At 49.2% G+C, this 22913-nt stretch overlaps 1 protein-coding gene across 6 annotated transcripts in view; it reads right to left on the bottom strand.

The window, feature by feature from the left end:
- The window catches only part of LOC101940395 (mucosa-associated lymphoid tissue lymphoma translocation protein 1-like), a 134101-nt gene that overhangs the window by 25294 nt on the left and 85894 nt on the right, over nt 1-22913 (bottom strand). For 4 of the 6 annotated variants that reach the window (XM_065558481.1, XM_042851652.2, XM_024103969.3 and 1 more), the window contains 6 exons: nt 20680-20706; nt 18572-18775; nt 8605-8782; nt 4755-4829; nt 2300-2427; nt 931-1062 (listed from right to left, as the gene is read on the bottom strand). In XM_065558481.1, coding sequence (XP_065414553.1) covers nt 931-1062; nt 2300-2427; nt 4755-4829; nt 8605-8782; nt 18572-18775; nt 20680-20706 — 744 coding nt within the window. The remainder of the gene's footprint in view (nt 1-930; nt 1063-2299; nt 2428-4754; nt 4830-8604; nt 8783-18571; nt 18776-20679; nt 20707-22913) is intronic. The other 2 variants (XM_065558482.1, XM_008166761.4) reach the window with 1 other exon arrangement.

The raw sequence follows: 22913 nt of genomic DNA, 5'->3' as shown, positions 1-22913 counted from the left end.
TTTTCTTCCAGGTCATTGATAAACATGTTACATAGCGTAGGGCCAAAAACTGATCCCTGTGGGACCCCACTAGAACCACACCCATTTGATGATGATTCCCTGTTTACAATTACATTTTGAGAGGGTGCCCCTCCTGTACCATCTGTTATTTTCTCTGCCTACAGTGCTTGAGTTACCCCTGCAATATGGGAAGTATGTATAGTTCTAAATTGCTGGCCATGGCTGGGCAGTGATCCCTGGGAGACTCCTTGTGACCTGCCCTGGCCCAGCCTGCTACACTGGGTACCAGTGGATTGATCTCCTCTTTGAGCCTGCCACTCCCATTCTGCAAATTCCCTGCTGCTGCTGCTGTTCTCTTTGCCCCATCCCATTATTTCCACTATAATTCCCTGGACAGGAATCGCTTTAGCATTCAGCCAGCAGCTGAGTCACCTCCTCACAAGCTTCCTGCTTCAATCACAGCAGGGCCTGAACCTGCCAGGAAAAGCCTCTTGCTCAACAGTGGCAGCAGGACCTCTCCTCTATTTGCTGCTCCCCACACCCTAGGTGCTGCCGCTCCTTCTCCCGCATCTGACTCTTATGGAAAGAGACCCTTAGGCCCCCACCTCACTCCGTGCCGTACGCCCAGACCCCAGCAGCAGCCCTCTCTGGATTCACCCACCCTAACCCCTTCCCAAAATGGTTCCCACAGCTCTGCTAGCCCTCTCCATGGCCTGGACCCCCTCCTGGAGTGGGTGGCAGAGAAGCAGCACCCTGAGGTGCTCCCTTATGGGGGGCAGTGTGACTGTGAACAGGGCGCAGCGTGAAGCAGGAGCAGGGAAACCCAAATACAACATTTTGAACTACTGATGTAAGACATATTTAAAAGGCCAGATGCTAATGTACCTTGCCTGAGACCGTGTGGCTAAGGGCTCTGCACTGGTCTCTTACCATGGCTGTGTCCCCAGAGCTCCGCAGTTGGCCCAGTAGTGCAGATGGGGTCTGTCAGCGCCCGGGCTTCCTTCAGAGTGTGCTTGATCTCCATCACCTGCTTCCCAGTTACCAAGGGGTCCCGGCCAATGTCTAGGGGAGAAAGAGCTGCCTGAGGAATGGTTCAAAGGGAAAAGGCACAAAAGGTGCTGAGGCGCCCAACACTCACTGAGGGTCAGTGGGGTTTGGGAGCCCACTTCCTTTTCATGCCTTTGAATTTTCCCCCTAAATTGGAGGCCTGGCTCACACCATGCCTGCAACCATTCCGGTCTCTCCACATACACAGTTCCTGCTGCGCCCCATCACTCTCCTGGCCCAACTCAGAACCCCACACTGTATATTCTAGGAGTACTGAGCAGTACTGCAAGCGAAGGGTGGAATATTAGGGTGTTGGAATATTCACCATCCCATTCCTTACACATCCTAGCATCTTGTTTGGTTTCTGAACCGCACCTGCACACAGAGCAGAGGTTTCACGTAGCTGCCTGCGGCAACCCCAAAGTCCCTGTCCCGAGTGAGTTCAGTCCATTGAGAACCCAGCAATGTGAATGAAGAGTTCAGATCACTTCTCACCTCACATTTGTCGCACTGGATTTCAACTGCCACTGAGTCATCGGCAAATGTTGCCACCTCACTTCTCCAGATTATTCACAAATATGTCAAACAGCATCAGACTTAGTATGGGGACCCCATTGCTACCCCGTGCCTTGAGGAACACTGACCATTCCTTTCTATGCTTTGCTTCTGTCTCAGCCCATTTCTGACTTGTCACATCTACACCCAATTAATTAATTTCCTTAATAGCCTCTTGCGAGGGGTTTTGCCAAGGGTTTTTGAAGGACTGGGTAAATGCTATCAGCTGGTTCTCCTTTCGTCCCTGCTTTGGTGTTGCCATGATTAGAGAACTGTAGTAGACCGCAAAGGCAGGATCTTCGTTTGCAGAGGCTGTGCTGGTTTATACCCAGCATGCCAGTTTCACCCAGGTGGTTTGTTGTTCTAATGAAACCAGTGTACTTTGTTCTGATGTGAGGCTTCCTGGCCTCTAATGCCCAGGATCCCCTCTAGAGCCTTTTGTAAAGAAAGAGACATTGGCCACCCCCCTGCGTACTCACTGACTTTAACAAGAGATGGATTTTGTTAGTAGCTTGGCCCCTTCACTCTGATGCTCTTGGACACACTGTCCAGGCCTGGAGACTCACTGGCCTTTCATTTGTCTGTTTGTTCCATCTCCTCTTCCTTAGACTCCTCGATCAATGACTGTACCTCACCTTTACTACCTGGAACAAGTAGCTTCTAGCTTTAACTAAACAGCTTCCAGTGCAATATTTACCTTCCAACACATCCTCCAGCACGTGGGTCACTTTCTTTTCCTGCAGAATGTGCTTTTTCAGATACTTCACGAAGATCCCGGAGCTGAACTCCCCATCCTGCACTTCATAGGCTTCGGCATCTTCACTCCTTCGAAAGCAAGCACACGACCCTCAGCTGCTTGCCACACTGACATGGCGCAGGAGCACCCGGAAACCCCACAGACTCACTTTGATTCAGGATTCCCTTTCTATTGGCCGAGTTATTGCTTTGGCTATATTAAGAAGGACCCTGGAAAGTCAATTGCCAATTCTAGGGGAACAACACAGAATCCTTGCAAACTCAAGGGGCTGAAAAATTGGAGTAAATATGCTGCTCAATTGGATGAAGGAACATGAGCACCTGTATTTGCTTCAGAGTATTAGTCCTCTAATTATAAGGTTGCATCGAACTGATGGCTTTTCTGTAGTTTCTGTTGCTGTGTTGCATTGTGAGCCACTTGGCGTATCTGCAGTATTTTAGTGTAATACAGAGACTTGTTTTAATGAAAATGAAACTGCATTGTATTGTTTCAGGGGCAGAATTAGGACAGCTCAACACTTCTGAAAATCTCCCCTCACAATGATCTCTTGGCCTTGGAAAAAGTTCAGTGACTCATGGGGTGCCCTGTGCACTGCCCCACGGTGTGGCAATTGAATTATCCAATTGTAGCCCTGTTGGAGGAGCTGCCATCCAGAACAGCCAGCTCTGTCTAAGTTTAGGATTCTGCGGCTCAGGCTGGATGTGTCCTGGGTTGTGGGGAGAGACTCCATTACAAATACTCACTGATTTTAGGCAACAAAAGAGTATTTCAATCTTAACTACAAAAACAACAAGGAGTCCGGAGGCACCTTATAGACTAACAGATTTACTTGAGCATAAGCTTTCGTAGGTAAAAAAAACCATTTCTTCAGATGCCTGGAGTGAAAATTACAGATGCAGACATTATATACTGACACACGAAGAGAAGGGAGTTACCTCACAAGTGGAGAACCAGAGTTGATCCATTGTCTACAGCCAAGCCCTAAGATACAACTGAATTTGCTCTAATCCCTCAGACAGAGACAAACACCTACAAGATCTTTATCAAGCATTCTTAAAACTAAAATATCCACCTGGGGAAGTGAGGAAACAGATTGACAGAGCGTGACGGGTACCCAGAAGTCACCTACTACAGGACAGGCCCAACAAGGAAAATAACAGAACACCACTGGCCATCACGTACAGCCCCCAGCTAAAACCTCTCCAGCGCATCATCAACGATCTACAACCTATCCTGGAAAATGATCCCTCACTCTCACAGACCTTGGGAGACAGGCCAGTCCTCGCTTACAGACAGCCCCTCAACCTGAAGCAAATACTCACCAGCAACTACACACCATACCACAGAAACACTAACCCAGGAACCAATCCCTGTAACAAACCTCATTGCCTACTCTGTCCCCATATTTACTCTAGTGACACCATCAGAGGACCCAACCACATCAGCCACACCATCACCTGCACATCTACTAATGTGATATATGCCATCATGTGCCAGCAATGCCCCTCTGCCATGTACTTTGGCCAAACCAGACAGTCTCTAGGTAAAAGAATAAATGAACACAAATCGGACATCAGAAATAGTAACATACAAAAGCCAGTAGGTGAACACTTCAATCTCCCTGGACATTCTATAACAGATTTAAAAGTAGCCATACTTGAACTAAAAAACTTCAGAAACAGACTTCAAAGAGAAACTGCAAAATTAAAGTTCATTTGCAAATTTAACACCATTAATTTGGGCTTGAACAGGAACTGGGAGTGTCTGGCTCACTACAAAAGCAGCTTTGCCTCTCCTGGAATTGACACCTCCTCATCAATTACTAGGAGTGGACTACATCCTGATCAAATTGGCCCTGTCAACACTGGTTCTCCACTTGTGAGGTACCTCCCTTCTCTTCATGTGTCTGTATATAATGCCTGCATCTGTAATTTTCACTCCATGCATCTGAAGAAGTGGTTTTTTTACCCACGAAAGCTTATGCCCAAATAAATCTGTTAGTCTTTAAGGTATCACCGGACTCCTTGTTTTTGTGGATACAGACTAACACGGCTACTCCCTGATACTTGACAATCTTAACTGTGGATCAGCCACAGCTGCTGCCAGCACAGGGCTGTAAGGAGAGATGAGGGTACAGATCAGGAAAGCCAGAGAGAAAGTGTGAGAACCAGAGATCAGAGATAGGGATGTCTGCACTAGGGATGTCCAGCGGCAGCAGTATTAGCTGGCAAATGGAGACACGGCCATTGCAGCTTCTGGCATTCTCAGCACCTCCCCCTGTCAATGACACTTGATCTGATGACCAGAGTTCCAGCCCCACAGAAGCAAGAGCCTCAAGCCACAGAGCTGGGAAGTGCCAAAGGTCTCCAGCCATGAGCAATCAGCAGATACTTACGTGGCATAGCCATAAACCGTATTCCCCCAGGGCTCCAGCGGCTGCACCTGCGACAGCGCACACTGCGGGTTGTACCTGTACATGAAAGGATGTAACAGTGTGAACTGGGTGAAGGGGGATTCGCTTTCATACATGTACAGGATGGCCCCGTCCCTGGACACAAACAGAACCCATACGTTCAATGCAATGGCGTCTGCTGAGTGACAGCAATGCACTTGACAATTACGTCAGACCCAATTTCCAAACACTTACCTGCAAGGAAAGCCATGGAGGATGGTGTAGCAATGGCCATGGGGTCTTTTCAACAGCTGAGAGCTTCCCCAGCCCAGCCAGACCCTGGGCTCTTCGTGCTTCAGGGGCTGAGCAAAGGGGAAAATGTCTGGCTGAAATCTGTAGGGCTGATTCCTGGGTGGAGCTGAGGGTGCAGCTGGAAAGCAGCCATTTGGGGCTCTGATCCTGGGGCTGGTTTTCCACCAGCATAGTGTAGAGCTACATCAGGACTCATAACAGCTCATATACTGGTTCATACTGGCCCCCCGGGACTACTACACTGGCGAGGATTGCTGGAACCCACACCTCTTCTCTTCCCCAGGGAGCTGGCTAGGCCAGCCAGCCGTCCGCAATGCAGAGGAATCCCCCACTGTCCTATTAGGGCAGCTTCAGGGCTGCTTTGCTGCCACTGCAGTGCAGAGTGGCCTTGCTGTGGCCAAGGAGCTGGCCCATAATTTCCAAGATCAGGTAAAGGGTGTCAGGGCTGATTTGGTGTGAAAGGCCTGACTTCCACCACAAAGCGCCTGAGAGATCCTTTGTGCATGGCGTTAGTCACGGGGTCTGCACAGGAGGTTGCTATCTGCAGCCTACTGGGGAAGAATTAGCTTTATGCCATATCTCTGGGCACTGAAGATACCTGTGCATAGGGAGGGCCTGGGTGTCTCTCATTTACACCAGGTTTACATCAGTGCAGCAGAGTCACTCCCAGTTTGCACGTGTGGAATTGAGATCAGAGCCAGGCCCAGAGTATTGTCAGCAGCAGTGTTATCTGCTCCGTTGTGATCTGGCCTGCTGAGGAGGAGGGACAGATGTCCCTGTTTCATAGAGGCAGCAGCAGATAGTTTATAACTTGTGACCAGGAACGAGGGGGCCGCTGGATGGCAATGTTTGTCTGGCTTGCACCTACCTTTCAAACACACCCAGAAGTGACAATGACAGGCATGAGGTACATTTCTAAATAAAATCAATGAATGGATAGATTTATCTGCCCTCAGCTGCTCCAGACAAACACATGAGTGGCTAGAGGATTCCAGACATGAGGAACAACAAGACGTCATATCCCAGAACAGGCTAGAGCACTCACCGGCCCCACACAGCGTGCAGGGTGTGTCTAATCCATGGGCTATGCTCAGCTGCTCTGGTGCAAAGCAGCTTGCAGATGGCAACAGAGACACACACACAGAGCTACAGATCAGCCAGCCTAGTAATGGGAATGGAAAAATCGATTCTGGTTTGTTTGCCCTGCCTGAGGACAAGGTTCAGCTGGAACATGTTTCCAGATCATGACGGAACAGAGACATCCTTGGCAATGGAGATGATGGGCAGGGTTAGCGCCCAGACACTGGGCCTGATTCTCATCTCATTTACATCACGGTAGCTCACTGGCTTTAATTATTCACATGCCATGTAGGTGGGAGGAGACTTATGTCCATTTGTCTTAGGCAACATGCCCTAGAAATGCCAAGACAATAATTGTGTTCTCACGTGGGGGTAAACCAGGAGCAATTCCACTGAATTCAATGGTGCGATACCTGTGTAAAGCAGGTACAAGTACAACTGGAATCTGGCACAAGGTAGCCCAATAGTGACAGCCCACTTTGTCCTGATCTCCATAGTCCCAAGATCCCGAAGTGCTCAGATATCTCAGTGATGCGTACAGGCTAAAACCCAAATGGGAACTGCATCTACCAAATGGTTCATTTTAATGTACTACTTATGGCGCTGATACACATAGGGCTTCAGCTTCAGAAACGTTGCAGAAATCCAATGTGTGAGCAGGTAAGGGAGGCGGGGTGGGGACCCACTCCTTAGTATCTGTCCTGGGCCGCAGCGAGTCTAACACTGGCCCTGCTAGGGAGCATGCTCAGTGCAGATGGAATGATCACAGATTTGAGCAACAAGCCTGAAACAAGCTCTACTTCAAATGTGCAAGTGGTGATTTTCTGTGGCTTACAACTTGGCCAAATCTGGACGGATTTCCATGGAGACAACAAAAGACTCTTCTCTAACCCCAGGACCACACCCTTGCCAAATTTCATGTTTCTGCTCCAAAGCATGAAGACACTAAAGCTCTTCACAGATAATCCAGGGCCCCTACAAGTACGCATACCAATGGGACACTATTTTTACATTTGCTGTATCAGGTCTCATGACTGGGGAAATTCACAGGTATTATCAGTGTGGGCACCGGTAACCCTATTTTACCCTGTTCTCTTTCCTATTTAATATAATTACTGTGTTGAAGTTATTGTGTTTGCTTGTGTTATTTCTTGGGAATCTCCAACTATCTGGCAAGTTAAGTGGAGGTTACCCTGTGGTTACAATTTTCCTCCCAAGCTGCCCTGCTGACCCAGCCTGGAAGGAGCGAGGGGGGTGGAGGCACCACCAAATAATTGCATATGGGAAGAAAATAAAGAAGTTACACCTTGCTGAGCTGGAGGTGGGATCCAGAAGAACCCAGGCCTGTCCATCAAAACCTGTTAGGAGATGGGTGCTAAAAGAGATAATCCGGTGGAGAGGGGCACTACACACGTCACTGCCTACAGCCAGCCAGGGGAGGGAAAAGGGCAGAAAACTCCTCAGCAATTTGCTGAGCAGCACAAAGATAGTATGGCAATGGGAGTTAGAGGAAACCTTACAATCGAAAGATATTAATGCAGCTAATAGTGACGGCCTCAGGCCTAAGCCAGGTCCAAGCACATAGTAAACAAAGGACCTATTTGATGACACCTCTGACACATTACATGGATTTGATTACCCATCAATGGCAAAATAAACCCACAGCCTTTCGCTGTTTGCTGGAGGCTGCTGCTGGTTGTTTGTGAGGAGCAGCTCCCATATCACCACAGGAATCTGAGTGCGTGAAGCGTGAGGCTGCGCTACTCTGGGGTGCGCTGCAAAGCACCAGAGGAAATGGTCATCTGCCATGGCGGGAAAAGATATGGGGGGAAACAAACAACCTAATGTGTCTTTAAAGCTCCATTTAATCTAATCTGGGACATAAATCCTAAAATGCATCAATCTGAAAGGCATGGTTATTGGTGTTAGGGAAAGACCCAGCCTCCCGGATCTGGGCAGCCTCCTGGGAGGCTAAAGGGAAAATCAGTGCTTGCCTTAATGGTTCCTCTTTTTTACTATGTGTCACAGTCCTGGGGAGGATGGTAGGGCTTGTGGCACCCATGGGAGGGCTACAGCTCCCGCCCAGCACCTGCTCTCACAAAATGCTCGGGCAAGGGGTCTGCTCGGACAAGGCACTGTCCAGCTTACTCTCCTGCTGAGGAGCGTTCACGTCAGAGGCGTCTGTGGACTCCAAGGGGCCTGGAGTTAAGCTCACTGTCATTATCTCTTAATTAAGGCCTTGATTCAGCACAGTAGTTGAGTGTGTGTAGCTTTAATCATGTGAGCAGTGCCTTAGAAGCCAATGGCCACCTCTCATACAATGAACTTTAGGCCCGTGCCAAAGGAGCCAGCTGAACTGGGCCAAAGTCATGGGTTCTTTCCCTGTCTCCCCTCTGGTCATGAATGCAATTACTGCTAACCCCACTGTCCCTGGGAGGTGGGGGAAAGGAACGGAGCCTACCATTTCCTGCAGGTGTCCAGTAGGATGAGGTTGAGGGCCGTCCGCCTCTGCTGCATCTTCTGGAGGATCCTCTGCACGCTGATGCAGTTCTCAGGGGCGTAGGGCTGTGGGGCGTCAATGGGGACCATGTAGTTTCTCCCAGAATGTTCGTATCCGTGCCCAGCATAGTAGAATACGGCTGCAAACCATGGACAAGAGAGGGAGAGTTATGGGAAGAGGCCAGGCTTTGCGCCAAGAGGCATGGAAAACGCAGGGTGTTGTTCGTTATCAGAGCAACCCGCTCCCCTCCTCATAGGGTCCTATGTCATCTCAGAGCAGGTGTGTTACATCACAGACCACCCTGTGCTCCTGGATGCTACAACACCTCAGAGCAGGTGTGTTACACCAGAACCCACCTCCTTCTCCCGGGCGCTGCAACACCTCAGAACGGGTATGTGGCAACACAACTCACTCCCCTCCTCAGAGGTTCTGTGAGGCCTCAAATCAGGTGTGTTGTTCCCCCCATTAATGGTGGGGACACTTCACTATGCAGACGATAACCCGGCTTTCGTTTGATTGTCGGTCTAACCTACCTTGCTCCCCCACCATCTTGTGGCCAATTGTCCTAAGTCCTACAACTCTGAGAGAAGCCCTTTCTAGTATCAGCCTAAACCTGTCCTCACCACAGTCTCTGCTGAGACCCTTCATCATGGCTCCTCCTGACTGGACAAATCCATCCATGGATTGCAGCTCCCTTCTGGGGACCTGAGCATCTGAAAGCAGTCACCTCTCGTCACTTCATTACTCAGTTCAGTAGAACTTCTGGAGCTGCAGGGGTGGGGCAGGAGTAGCTGCACCTGGGAATCAGGGAGCTGTAACCAGTTCATGCATGGCGCCCTCCCCACCTCTTGTGCTGAGTGATCTTGGTGGAGGAGAGAAACTAGCACATCAGCTCTTCTAACCTTTGCTTTTAAGTGCGGGCCACTGTATTATGCAGCAAATTGGAACTAAATTAATTTTGCATCCTTAATGTTTCTTTATTACAGCTCTGTGTATCGGATAATAGGCAGCGCTGCCTATAGTTAAGGTTGCCCAACACTTCCCATTATAAGAACCTGTATTCAGTTACTTATAACTTTGCCAATAACTGGGCTAAAATATTCCATGCCAAGTGTTTGCCTCAAGCCTGAATATTTCTGGGAAGATTCAGCTAAAATGGTTCAGCTGTTTCTGAGAATGAGGCTGCGGAAAAATACATTGTTTTTCCCATGTTAAAAAAAATGATTACAACTATTTCATGAGGAGTTCTAGCACCTCCATGCTTTGGAGCAGGGGCTTGACATTTGGCACATGGTCACTTTGGTGTTAGGGAGGTGCCTTCTGCTGCCCTCATGAGACTCTACCCACATTGGTTCAGTTTAAGTGTCTGAAAAATCAGTTTGCACATACCAAAGATTCTGTCCGCCTGGAGGATAGATTTGTAGATTCCAAGGCCAGAAGGAACCGTTGTGATCACCTAGTCTGCTCTCCTGCATCGCACTGGCCAGAGAACTTCCCCAAAGTAATCCTAGTGCATACTCCAGCCCGTCACAGCATTTATGTGCCAACCAGATGGCAAATGCCCCATCCTCACAGAATGACTGAGATGATGCCATGCTGGGGCTGAGCTGGACTTTCCCTACAATTGCTCCTCCCAGCTTGGGGGGGTGGGGGAGGGGGCTGCTATGACAGAAGGCACTACAGCTGAGAGCAGAGAGACCACTTTCCTATCCTCTCAATGCTCTGCCTGCTGGCCCCCAGACAGCAGGGAGGAGAAGGAGGAAGCCCCCCGACTTAAACACAAGAGGAGTGAGGTCAGGGGGAGGCAAGGATGGAGAACAGTTGCAGCGTTGGGGGGTGGGCAGAAACAAGCTGGGGAAAGAGGAGGGTTAGAAGCAGGAGCTGGAGGGCGAGGAGAGAGCAGTGGGGATGATGGAATAGGGCCAGAAAGGGACAGGAAGAGGCTGGAGATGTAGGGGCAGAAGGGTCTGTAACCACGCAGGGTTGCCAACAATCTTGTATTACACCTCTACCCCGATATAACGCTCTCCTCGGGAGCCAAAAAATCTTACCGCTTTATAGGGGAAACCACGTTATATCGAACTTGTTTTGATCTGCCGGAGCGCACAGCCCCGCCCCCTGGAGCGCTGCTTTACCGCATTATATCCGAATTCATGCTATATCGGGTGCATTATATCGGGGTAGAGATGTATAAGGGTCAGCCCTTATTTAAATAAAAAAATTGCCCGGCCTGTACTATATCAGTTTGGGATGCCTTTTATCCAACGTTTCCACCAGGGGTGTAGTGCTGCTGGAGTGGTCTGAAGCATTGTTCTGGCACCTGAATCCCTGACGGAGTAGGGCTCGAGCACTTCTCTTTGCAAAGTGCTGCCAGTTGGCACATGGGATTGCAATGCCACTCAGATTTGGCCCAGCTCCCCCTCCATCTCTAGGCCCTGCTGAAAGTTGCGCACACACACACACACACACACACACACACACACACACAGAGCAAAGCCTCCTCTAGGTGTACCTTCCGAGTCCACACGCTTTCTTGCAGCCCCTACCCCGGCAGTGCACAGCACTGCAGCAGGTGGAAACCAGCAACTGCAGCTGCTGACTCAGCTTGTGCCCGTACAGAATGTGGACAGAAGCCACAATGGCTGCCCAGCCCAGTACCTGAGGCCCTGAGTTCTCTGCAGCACCAGCGCTGGAGAGAGAGATTCCCTAGGAAGGACAAGGAAGGAGAAGAACTCACCCTGAGGTTCAAGTTAAGACTGGGGACATCTGAGGTCCAGGGCCAGCTCCAGGCACCAGTTTAACAAGCAGGTGCTTGGGGCGGCCAAGGGAGAGGGGCGGCACCTGCGGCAATTCGGGGGCGGCAGGTCCCTCACTCCCTCTAGGCGCAAAGGACCTGCCGCTGAACTGCTGCCAGGGCCGGCTCTAGCTTTTTTGCTGCCCCAAGCAGCAAAAAAAAGCGCCGCCCCCGAACCCCCCCACTGAGCGCCGCGCCACCCCCCCGCCGAGCACTGGAGCCCGCCGCCCCCGCGCCGAGTGCCGCCGGAACCCCCCCCGAGTGCCAAGCCCCGTGCCGCCCCAGCGCCGCGCCGCCGGAGCCCGCCCCCGCCCCCTGCCGAGCGCTGCCAGAACCCCCCTCCAGCGCTGCGCTCGCGCCGCACCCCCACCGAGCGCCGCGCACTGGAACCCCCCGGAAAGCCGTGCCCCGCACTGCCCCCCCCCGCCGAGCGCCGTGCCGCCGGAGCCCGCCCCCGCCCCCCGCCGAGCGCCGCCGGAACCTCCCTCCAGCGCTTCGCCCGCGTCGCCCCCTCGCCGAGCCCCGCGCAACCGGCGCCCATCCCCCCCAGTGCCGCGCCGCGCCGCCGGAACACCCCCCCCCGCGGAATGCCACGCCATGCTCCCCCCCGCCGCCCCTTACCAGGTGCCGCCCCAAGCATGTGCTTGGGTGCCTGGTGCCTGGAGCCGGCCCTGACTGCTGCCGCCAATCGCGGCTTTTTTTTTTTGCTTGGGGCGGCAGAAATGCTGGAGCCGGCCCTGCTGAGGTCTGTCCTGTATTTTTGAAATACAATGTTGTCAACCCTGATAACCACTAGAGAACACTACCCTAACTGGAACTGAACCCATTAGTCCGGAGTCTCAACATATAGCTGTGAAGCCCACCAGCAAAACATGTCTCCACCCCTCTCTAGTGGCTGCTCCACAGAGAAGATAAAAGCCTTCTACTGCTCCCAGTTACTCCATTAGCTCTAGTGAAGGAGAACTGTGCTTTGGCTCTCAAGATCCTAACGCTGCTGATGACCTGTGAGGGGGTCAACATCATTCCACGGGATGGAATTTTTGTTTTCAATTTTTATGTTTTTTAAAAACCTAGGAAATTATATAAAAAACTGTGTTAAAAGAACATTATTAAAGTTTGGCAAGTCAAACACTCAAAAGCTAGGAAATGCCAGAATTAAGCTTGCCTGTGTAACTTTAATTCACCTCCCCTGTGCATATGCATGATGGTACAGTCTATAATTACACACACACACAATTTTTTCCATAGGACCCCTGCACCATTTTTCCTCATTCCCACTGCCACTGGTGTCTATAGGACCCTACCTCAGTTGTTGCTGAAGTTGAAAGGCGTGTAGTGAATGAGGCAGGGGACTGCAGAAAGGATGAGCTCATAGTTAGGGGAGTTGAATGCTGCCCTAGAGAATTGGAATCTATTGCCTCCTGTCCCCACAGAATTCCTACATGGTGCCAGGCAAGTCACTTAAGCCACAATTTTCACAGGTGGCCTCTGTGTGTTTCTCATTTTCAGGGTACTCAACTTGAGACACCGATGGTTTGACTTGCAGAGGTATCGAACACTCACAACTGTAACTGAAGTCAATGGGAGCTGTGCTCTGATTATGTGAAGTGATATAAAATGCTACATAAGGCTGCAGGCTTCTCAAATTCATCACCCAAAATTAGTTGACAATTTTTTCCTTTAATTTATGTGCTTCAGTTCCTCATGTATACAATGGGGATAATATCAGTCCCTCACTTCACAGGGGTGTCGTGAAGATAAATACATTAATGTTTGTAAAGAATTCAGAGGCCATGAGAGAACCACAAGCTAGCTCATGAGGAAATGAAGAATTCTGTATGCAGTGAAAGCTTTGGATCAGGTGAAGTAAATAAGGAAGGGGCCCACAAACTGAATATGAGGTTAAACAGAGATATTAAATTACCCATTCAGGAAACACCGTCCACCCTGTGCACTGAATGAGGCAGGGGTGCTGTCGAAAACATAGTACAAGATCATGTAATTAAAGACTCTACCACCACGCATATGTACAAGGGAGTGAATTAAATTTGCACAGGCAACCTGGACTTTGGCATTTCCTAACTTCTGAGTGCTTCCTTTTGCAACCTTAACATTAATGTGTTTTAATATAATATATAAATATAAACTACATTAAAATAATGGTATTAAAGTTGCAAAATCAACCTTATGCCAGATTTATGTTGCCCATGCAACTGTAATTCATCCGCCTTGTGTGTATGCATTATGTGAGGCAGATATGCCTGCATATAAAAATTGAACCCCAAAATTGTGATTTTAGGAAGAAAATATCTTTTTACTCTACCCAAGTTAAAGTCTAACCTTTCTCCCAGATTTTGTGTGGCAAAAAAATCCTGTTCAAAGATGAGCTGCTGAGTACCAAAATATAAAGGGGAAGCTACAAACATCTGTTTGTAAAACAGGAACTGCCCTCTCTTGCCATGGCTGAGTATATGTATGCTTGGTGCATTCCTGTATTATCACTTACAACATTTTGCTATCTTTGTATTTCTGAAATTATCTTTGAGTTGGGACTTTTTTTAGGATGGCTGAGATAACGCCTGTGGACTGGCCAATGACCTCAAACATCTCAAAATACCTACATACCTGCAGATTGACTGACTGACGGTAGATTTTTGGTCTGTGGATTTTCCAAGCCCAGAGTTACTGGAATGGGGAGATTCTTCATTTGCAACAAGGGGACCTAATCAGACCCCACTGGGTGATACCAGTTACCACAGAAGAGGAGGCCCCATTCTGATTCTCCAAGAAGCTTCTGAGAAGAGTTCCAAGAGTTCAAGTTCCTGGAGGAACCAGCCAGGCCACCATCTTCAAAAATTGAATGAAAGGAAGACCTGATGCTGCTGCTGGCTTGCTTCTGGCTTCTGTTGGATACTGGCCTCTGGCTATGCAATGGGACCACACTTGACAAAGAAACCTGTGCTTTCTTCACCCCTCCATGGATGTGAGTCCAGCAACATGCAACAGCTAAGATTTGACAACTACAAGCAAATGACCTCTAACCAGCCAACAAGTCTGCTGACATTAAACACTGGAGCCAATAAGACCACCGGCTGATCTTTCAACCACGCACCAGCTTCTTAAAGCTGATCGAAACCACAAGTCATAAAACCATCCTGCATAAGTATCAACCTTTTGTGTTTAGTTTTATTTCACATTGGCATTAGCGGGATGCCTGTACCTTAGCATTCCACCACTTGATTTTAATCCCCAGCAGATGGTTAGTAGGGAACAGTGTGTGTGTGTGGCTAGAACCCACAAAATCTATTTGAGAATGGAGCCTATAGAATAGTTCCTCAAATATCTACCAGCCCTAGGTTAAACAACCTTGCTGCCTAAAAGATCACACATCCATATATTTCAGGGGTTAGGAATTGTATGTTTAATCCTGAGAAACCATGTGATTTTCACCTAAATTCGTCATTTGAACATTATATGTAACAAGTTGAGTCATCTTGAATTGTATTGGAATATTTCACTGTAACCTTACGTTGTGTGTGGGGAGACTGGATAGCCAATAATTTGGGCAGGCAACCTTAATTGGCATCAGAATTGCAGTGATTTTACCCTCCTTGTATTAGCTATTCGGCTGGAACCTAAATATATTGATTGGCATTGAGACTGATAATGCCCTGTTACTTTGGAGCTGATAGTTAAACAAGTCTGTGGCCTTCCCAAATTATGACACAGAGTTTATAAGGAATTGTTTATTCACATGGTTTAATCAACCTGATAATTAGATTCATTCGATATGAATTAACTCACATTCTTGTAATTTGATTGGTTTATATGTATTTTATGCTATTGCTAAATTATTTAGTTTAGTTAATAAAACACATAAAACTGGGACTTTGGTTTGGATGTTTCCTTCTCAGAAATCAGGTTGTAAAGTAAAGTAAAGGTAACTCTGTGACCTCCCTGGTGGTGGTGCATAGACCTGCTCCTACAGCCTGACCATTGCTGGTACCTGAACTGGAGTACTGCTGTTTTTGGAGGGAAAGTTCATTTTTGTATTGATCATTTCTTTCAATCAGCACCATGGGTTCCAGAATCTTGGAGGGCAGTGGATGAGAGCCAGTCAACCTAAAGGTTGACCAGTTCCCCACAATAAGTCTATGCTCCTCTCAGTTATGATCCAATCTTTAATTACATGATCACGGTGATGGACTGGAGCTGTTCTGTAGTAACTGATGAATACTGTATGTTGACCTGGTTATTGGGATGTTACAATATGACTGTATTGGTACATTGGTTAATGTTATGGGCTGTAAGGAAAAAACAAGCAGGCAGAGAAATGAGTAACTCAAGATAAGCTACCCCTCAGCAAACACTAGTAGATTTATCATGGACAAAGCCTGAACTATGAGCTTGAAGATTTTTCCTCCTCCCCAACCAACCTGCAAAACTAGTTTTGTCCAGAAGGGCCAAAGAAAGGGAAGGCAGAAAAATAATGGCACTCTGGCAGCTTAAAAAGGATCTCTGTCTCAAGAAAGGGGGGGAAACCAGACAGAGATGCAGGGACCTAATGAGGATGGGAAGCCTCTAGGTAAGATAGATGTGTAGATGGTTTGTTGTTTTATAATCCTTTTTTTCTAAATGCTTTGTTCATATTGTTAAAATAAACACCACTGTGGTGTAAGCAGATTGTCTGGTCACTGGTCACAGACTCCCAAAGGGAAGAACTGTAGGTGCCAAACCCAGTCCAACCTGCTGGGTAAGCACTGTGGAGTCACTGTTCTGTAGCCTGGGGCCCAGACAGAGTGGGAGAACTGCCCCAGGAGAGGTGCAGGCAGGAGGCCTGACACATGATGGGGTGCACTCAGGGAAAGCCGGCAGAGGACAGTGGCTCAGCTAGTCCTGTAACTATGGCAATCACATACTATCCATTTCACACAACTGCTGCCTCATTCAGTGCACAGGATGGACAGGGCTCGGGGAACGAGACAGCTGTTCGATATTTCTTTTATCCTCAACATTTAATATGTGGCCCCAGCTTTACTTCACACCCTGCAAACCCTGCACTGAATATGGAATGAGAAGCTGCTTCACGGGCCTTTCTCTAGTGCTCATCACCATAGTGATCGCCTCACAAACATGAATAAATTTATCTTCACTGCCCTCACATGAGATAACAGAGCATGAGTTTACATATGCGGAACTGAGACATAGAGGGGTTAAAGCCAAAATTGTCCACTAATTTTGGGTTCCCAAACTGAGACACCAAAGGACTGTATTTCCCGAGGTCTGAGCATTTCTGTAGCACTTTACAGCTTTAAAGAGCAGCTCCAATTGACTTCAATGCAGCACTTCTGCAAACCAAACACCAGGTGTCTCAAGATGGGCACCCAGAAAAGGAGGAACTGACAATTAGTGTCCAGCTGTGAAAACTGTGGTTTAAATGAGTTCCTAGCACCACACAGGAGCTCTGTGGCAAAGCTGGCAATAAATCCCAGTTCTTCTGGGTAGCAGTTACACCTTAGCTAAATTCACTACACACCTTTCAACTTCTGCAACCAATGAGGCAGAGATCCTACAGTCAACAGCCTCCTTCATTACACTGCCCTAATTCATCCCCAGAGCAGCTCCAGCCTGCTCTGAATGAGGCAGGGGGCCTGTTGAAAAAAATAGTCTGAGATCATATATTTAGAAACTGTATCATCATGCATGCACACAAGGGGGCTGAGTTCACAGATTACAAGGCCAGAAGAGACCATTGTGATCATCTTATCTGATCTCCTGTACAGCACAACCCCCGCCCCATTATAAGTAGCATTTGCTCCCCCAACTTTCAACATTGCACCACAGAGCTGAATGACTTGAGCTAAAGGGCTACCTCCATCAACAAGCAGCGGATGACTATTATACTTTGTGCACCAGCCACTAGTGGGTTAAATATGCATGCTTAGCCCTGTTTTGCTGACAAGTGCATAGCCAAGTGCAAAAATGTGCCTAAGAATTGGGGCTACCATAGGGGAACTGGTTCTGTTCCCAGCTCATGTAACTTCTCAGTGGCATAGGTTTGTGAAGGGCTGTGATGAAGCAGGGAATTGTTTTAATGGTTTGCATGTGTGCTGTTGCAGAGGACCAGGTGTGAGCTCACATAGCAGCCTGGACCCCAGACAATGGCCTGGACACAGTGAAACATAGCAACTGGTGACCCAGAGACCCACCCCAGCTTGGAAACCATCTGGTTCTGGCCAGTGGGAGGACAAAGGGCAGAGGAGAGAGGGCCCTGGTGATCTGTTTGTCTAGGAAAGAAGACAAAGGACGGAGGAGAGGCTGTTGGGGAGGTGGATATAGGATGGTCGGCTGGAAGGAGGTTGCTTCTGGACTGGGGACAAAGAGCAGCCTGAGCCCACCTGGACTGAGACAGACTCAGTTGGATGGTACTGGGACTTTCTAGGCTCAACGGCCCTGAGAACGTCCTGTGCGGTGTTCAGATGTTCAGTAAATGCTTCTGTTTTACGCTGGCTGAGAGTCACTGCAGTCTAGAGATCAGGGCTGCATTGCTACCTCTGGGTGTGGAGGCCCCAAGGGTTCAGAGCAAGTGGACTCCCTGAAGGGACTCACGAAGAGAGACAGGCGTGCTGAAAGCTCAGAGAGGTGCAGCTTCAGGAGGTGGTGGAGCCCAGGACTTAACCCCCAAGAATGAGTGTGACTCCTGACAAGGGCTGTCACACTGAAGGGGGTGCCTTCCAGGGACCATACGGAGTCAAGAGAGCATGGGGCCTGTGAGTACGTGACAAGGGCACAGTGATTAACACCAATCTGTAGAAGAATGGTGATTTCTTGGTCTCCTGCTTCCCAGCCCAGTGCATCTTCCCCTGGGCCAAAGAGTATTTTGATGGGAAAAAATCCTGCTGCAAACCATAGAGGATCTAGAGCTTAAAAAATAATAATAACCCAAACAAACCAAAAAACACCCAACAATCAGAACAATTTGTATAAAGAAAATGTAAGGCAACCTTAACACAGGGCTCACTGCCACATCTCCTGCAATAATAAATGACCACTGCTAACTACTCTCTGGTTTGCTGCCCGTGGTGGCTGTCTGCTTGGCCTGTTCTCTGGTGAAGGTGGCTTTGGAATGCTTACCATAGACTCCTTTCCCCAGGAGCTGCAGGAACTGATTGACAGCTATCAGCATCTCCGCCTTGTTCAGGTCCAGGAGGGAGACCACCCGGAATCCCAGTCGCTTTAGGAGAAGGCTGAGTTCAAACACATCAGTGATGGGAGCCATCAGGTGCGGATGATTCCAGTAATGGTTGTTGCCCACCAAAAGTGCAACCTTGTCTGTTGCTGGCAGAAATATCAAGTGACAAGCAAAGATGTAAGTGTCTAGGCAAGGAGATTGATCTACCAGCATCCAAAGCTCCTGGAATAGGTTCTGCTGGTTAATCAATGTTATACATAAACTACAGGACTCCTTGAGGCTGTTTGATCAGGAAGCAGCCCAGGAAAGGGGGTGGGGGAAGCAGAGGTCTGGTTGCTCATTTTGGGGACACGTTCTGCCCTGTCAGGGCGGCGAATGCATCCTCAACCTCCTCATACTGCTGTGGGTGGAGCCACCCCGGACAGACTCCAATAGAGAGGGGGAGGAAGGTGGGTCATGGAATGGACATAGAATCATAGAATATCAGAGTTGGAAGGGACCTCAAGAGGTCATCTAGTCCAACCCCCTGCTCAAAGCAGGACCAATTCGCAGCTAAATCATCCCAGCCAGGGCTTTGTCAAGCCAGGCCTTAAAAACCTCCAAGGAAGGAGATTCCACCACCTCCCTAGGTAACGCATTCCAGTGTTTCACCACCCTCCTAGTGAAATAGTTTTTCCTGATATCCAACCTGGACCTCCCCCACTGCAACTTGAGACCATTGCTCCTTGTTCTGTCATCTGCCACCACTGAGAACAGCCGAGTTCCATCCTCTTTGGAATCCCCCTTCAGGTAGTTGAAAGCTGCTATCAAATCCCCCCTCATTCTTCTCTTCTGGAGACTAAACAATCCCAGTTCCCTCAGCCTCTCCTCATAAGTCATGTGCTCCAGACCCCTAATCATTTTTGTTGCCCTCCATGGACAGCAGTTACTGAAGAACAGCAATTACAGAACAAGTTAATAAGCGTTTTTTTCCTTCTTCGAGTGACTGCCCCTGTCCATTCCACTTCAGGTGACTCACACGCATTTCACTCTGGAGGTGGGTTTCGGAGTCAACCTGAACAATGACTGAAGATCTGCACATCCTGGCATCGTCTCTGGAATGCTGAGATATAGCACAATGAGTTGTACAGTTATGTACCAATGACCAAGTTGCAGCTCTACAAATGTCTGCTCTAGGTACTTGGTCCAAAAAAGCTGCGGAAGCTGCTTGAGATTTTGCAGAGTGCTGCCACGCTGCGTGGAGAGGGCACCTTGGCAACGTCATAGTGCAGGCGTATGCAGTATAAAATCCTCTGTCCTGCAGGAGGATGGAATACACACTCACCACCATGCCCTTTTTTGTTCAGGGTTTGAAGTCCCTACAAATCTGGAAGTGGCCTCGAATATGACCCTTACTGAGGCACTTCAGGTAGGTGGAACATGGGAGAAGGCTCTACACGTGCACCACAACCGAGGCATACTCTCAGGGTACTGATGCCTTGTACCAGCGTAAGGGGGAACCCATGCTCCAAGAAAAAATAACTCAGAAAACCTACACTAATCTAACACTAATGAATACCACTGACTTTATAAAGGGAGAAACTTGCAGTAGCAAGCCCATGCGCTCTGACTACTGGTCATGGGTGCGGAGAAGGAACTTAGAGTGGTCAGAGGCAGCTCCAACCTTTATACCCCTGTGCAACAGCATAAGATTGTTGAGGACACATGTGCCACTTTGATGGGTATCGCCAAGGGAAAAATCTCTGGCCCTGGTTCACGGGGAGCATGCACACCAGCAGTGGAATGGACATGTACAGTCACTCAAAGAACTGATGTTTCCTACTTTATCTGTGAGACTGTGGTGTGAGATGGTACATGCTGGCTGTGGGGGAGGGGTGCCTGGCGTGGTCTGTTTGTACAGCTGTATTTGACAAATGCACCAAGACGCTGTTAGAGCAGAGGAGAGGCGCTGGGTCCTCTGGGAGGAGTGTTTCAATCAAAATAAGTTACAGCTTCATTGCACTTTGGACACAGGTTTGTTTTGACAGGAAGAGACAAACACAGCACTCACCAAAAAATGGATCTGCCAGACACGTACCTGCAAAAAGACAGGGAGGAAATCAACCCCCAAGCACAAAGTTGTCTGACACCAACAGTCCCTGATTAAACAGCCCTCTGCCCCCAATATAACACTGGATCTAACAGCTCCGCACTCTGCTCTGACGCAGAACAGCGGAGGGGGTGAGAAGCCCAAGGCCTGGATGGAGGCATTGAGCTTTCATGTTACACAGGAGTAAGTCAGTGATGCCTGCTGCTCCACACCAAGGGGACGGGGGGCGGGGTCCAGCTTTACCCCCAATATGTCAGCCAGCATAGCTCCGAGTTGCTGGGATCAGCGAACATTACTACCCACGGCACAAGAGGATGGCAGGCAGAGCTGTGCCTCCCAAGAGCGCCATTCCTTCCCTGCCCTGCCCCTCTAGCAAACCAGCCTCGCCCTAAAGATATTGGCCTTGCTTCTCAAAAGTAACTGGGCATTTTGGAAATTCAGTGGACACACCTGAAAGGGGCTTGGTTCCCAGTTAGGGCCGAGTACTCACTCCTTGAAAACCAGTCCCCCCTACAGTGTGTGAGGCAAAGTGAGGAGGGGAGGGTGGGAAGGTGGGTGCATGGCAGCTGAATTCCCCCCAAGACAAAGGTTAGGAATGGATTGGCGAGGAAGGCAGAGAAGCAGGGTCAGACTCCGAGAGGGAGGGAGACGAGGGGTTGATGGCAGTAGCCTGGAAGTCTGATTGAAAGTAGGTCAGAAGAGGGGCAGGAGGGGGCTGAGGGTGGAAGGCTGGAAATGGCAGAGGGGCAGGCGGCAGGATGAAGGGGAGGAGCTAAATGCCACCAGCCTGTTTCTTCTTGTTCCTGATGTAGTCTAGCGCTTCTCCATATTCAGGGCATCCTGCTAGGAACTGCCCCTGCCCCTGGGCTGCTACTCTCTGCCTGTGCAACTATCTGCTCCCCGAATGGCAAAGGAAAAGAAAAACAAAATCAAAATCTTCAACCACATCAGCCTCCAGCCCGAATTGCTCAGGCCAGCAGTTCTCAGCCTTTTCAGGCTGGCAACCCCGTATTCAAAGTCAAAAATGTGCCTGAGCTCCTCACATTTATTACAAAAGTCAGAGGGAAAAGGGTGCCAGTGCTAACAAGGATAAGCCTAGATAACTGAGTTGTGTCTGTGTTTTGAGAGGCTGATGGAGAGCACTCGACCGTGCAGGGTAAGCAGGGGCAGGGAGCAGGAGATTTTCTTTGCTTTAGATTTGTGCCCCCCCACAACTGCATTTAGTGATCCACCGGGGGTGTGACCCACTGGTTGACAAATACTGGCTTAGCTATTTGGTGACCCATCTTACTTGTCATGTGGTTTGGAATGATTATCTGAACCCAGCAGGACAGCATGCCTCACTCGCTGACACTCACCAGCGAGCTATTCGTTTTCAAATGATACCTCACGAGGTATATTTTGTACAGAGATTATTACCATAGCGTGTAGGGTGTGAATACCGGGGTGCGTTCGGTCACCACCACATTTATTCTTTTGTAAATTATTTTATAAATGATTTTTAAGCCAATCTCATGATTTTTTAGGGGGGGACTGACTCATGAGTTTGAACGTGTCAGGTGGTGACTCTTCTAATTCTATGGGGTGGGGGTCTGACTCCGTCCACTTCCCTCTGAAATAGCCCATTTGTCCCCATCTCCCTCTGGCAGTCTGTATCTTGTGGGCACAGGCTCTGTTGTGTAGGTTAGGGCAGCTGTTATTTGTTTCAGTTTGTTTGAATATGTGCAGTGCTCTGTTTCACCACAACCTGCACCCTGAGATGGCTCCACCAGTTACTGAGATGGTGGGGATACTGGGCTAGCTTCCATAGTCTGCCCATTTGCACTGCAAAGGGGCTGTAATGCTAGCTGAACAGGCTAGCCAAGGACTCCCCCAGCATGGGAGACTCCCCAGCTGAGGCAGATCTGGCATAGCCATCCTTATGGCACCACTGCCTCAAACCCCAGGCAAAAGGCATGGCCAGCACCAGGGGTGTGGCTAGGACATGGCCAGTTCAGTGGTGAGGCTGCTCTGAGTTACACTGGATACAAATTAGTCCCTGGACTTCCCCACAATTGGGGAGCTACCCAACAGCAACGGAACCTCAGTAGAAGTGGGGAGCCCCCCACTCCTTCTCTTCCCTCCGAGACCCCACTCCTGCTCCTCCTCTTCCCCCTGAGGCCCTGCTATGGGGCAGGGACATGGGCCTGGGGCTG

This window comes from Chrysemys picta, chromosome 10 (assembly GCF_011386835.1).
Source record: "Chrysemys picta bellii isolate R12L10 chromosome 10, ASM1138683v2, whole genome shotgun sequence".
Classification (NCBI taxonomy): Eukaryota; Metazoa; Chordata; order Testudines; family Emydidae; genus Chrysemys; species Chrysemys picta.
The sequence above is the reverse complement of the archived record's forward strand: the minus strand, read 5'-3'. Positions and strand labels throughout refer to the sequence as shown.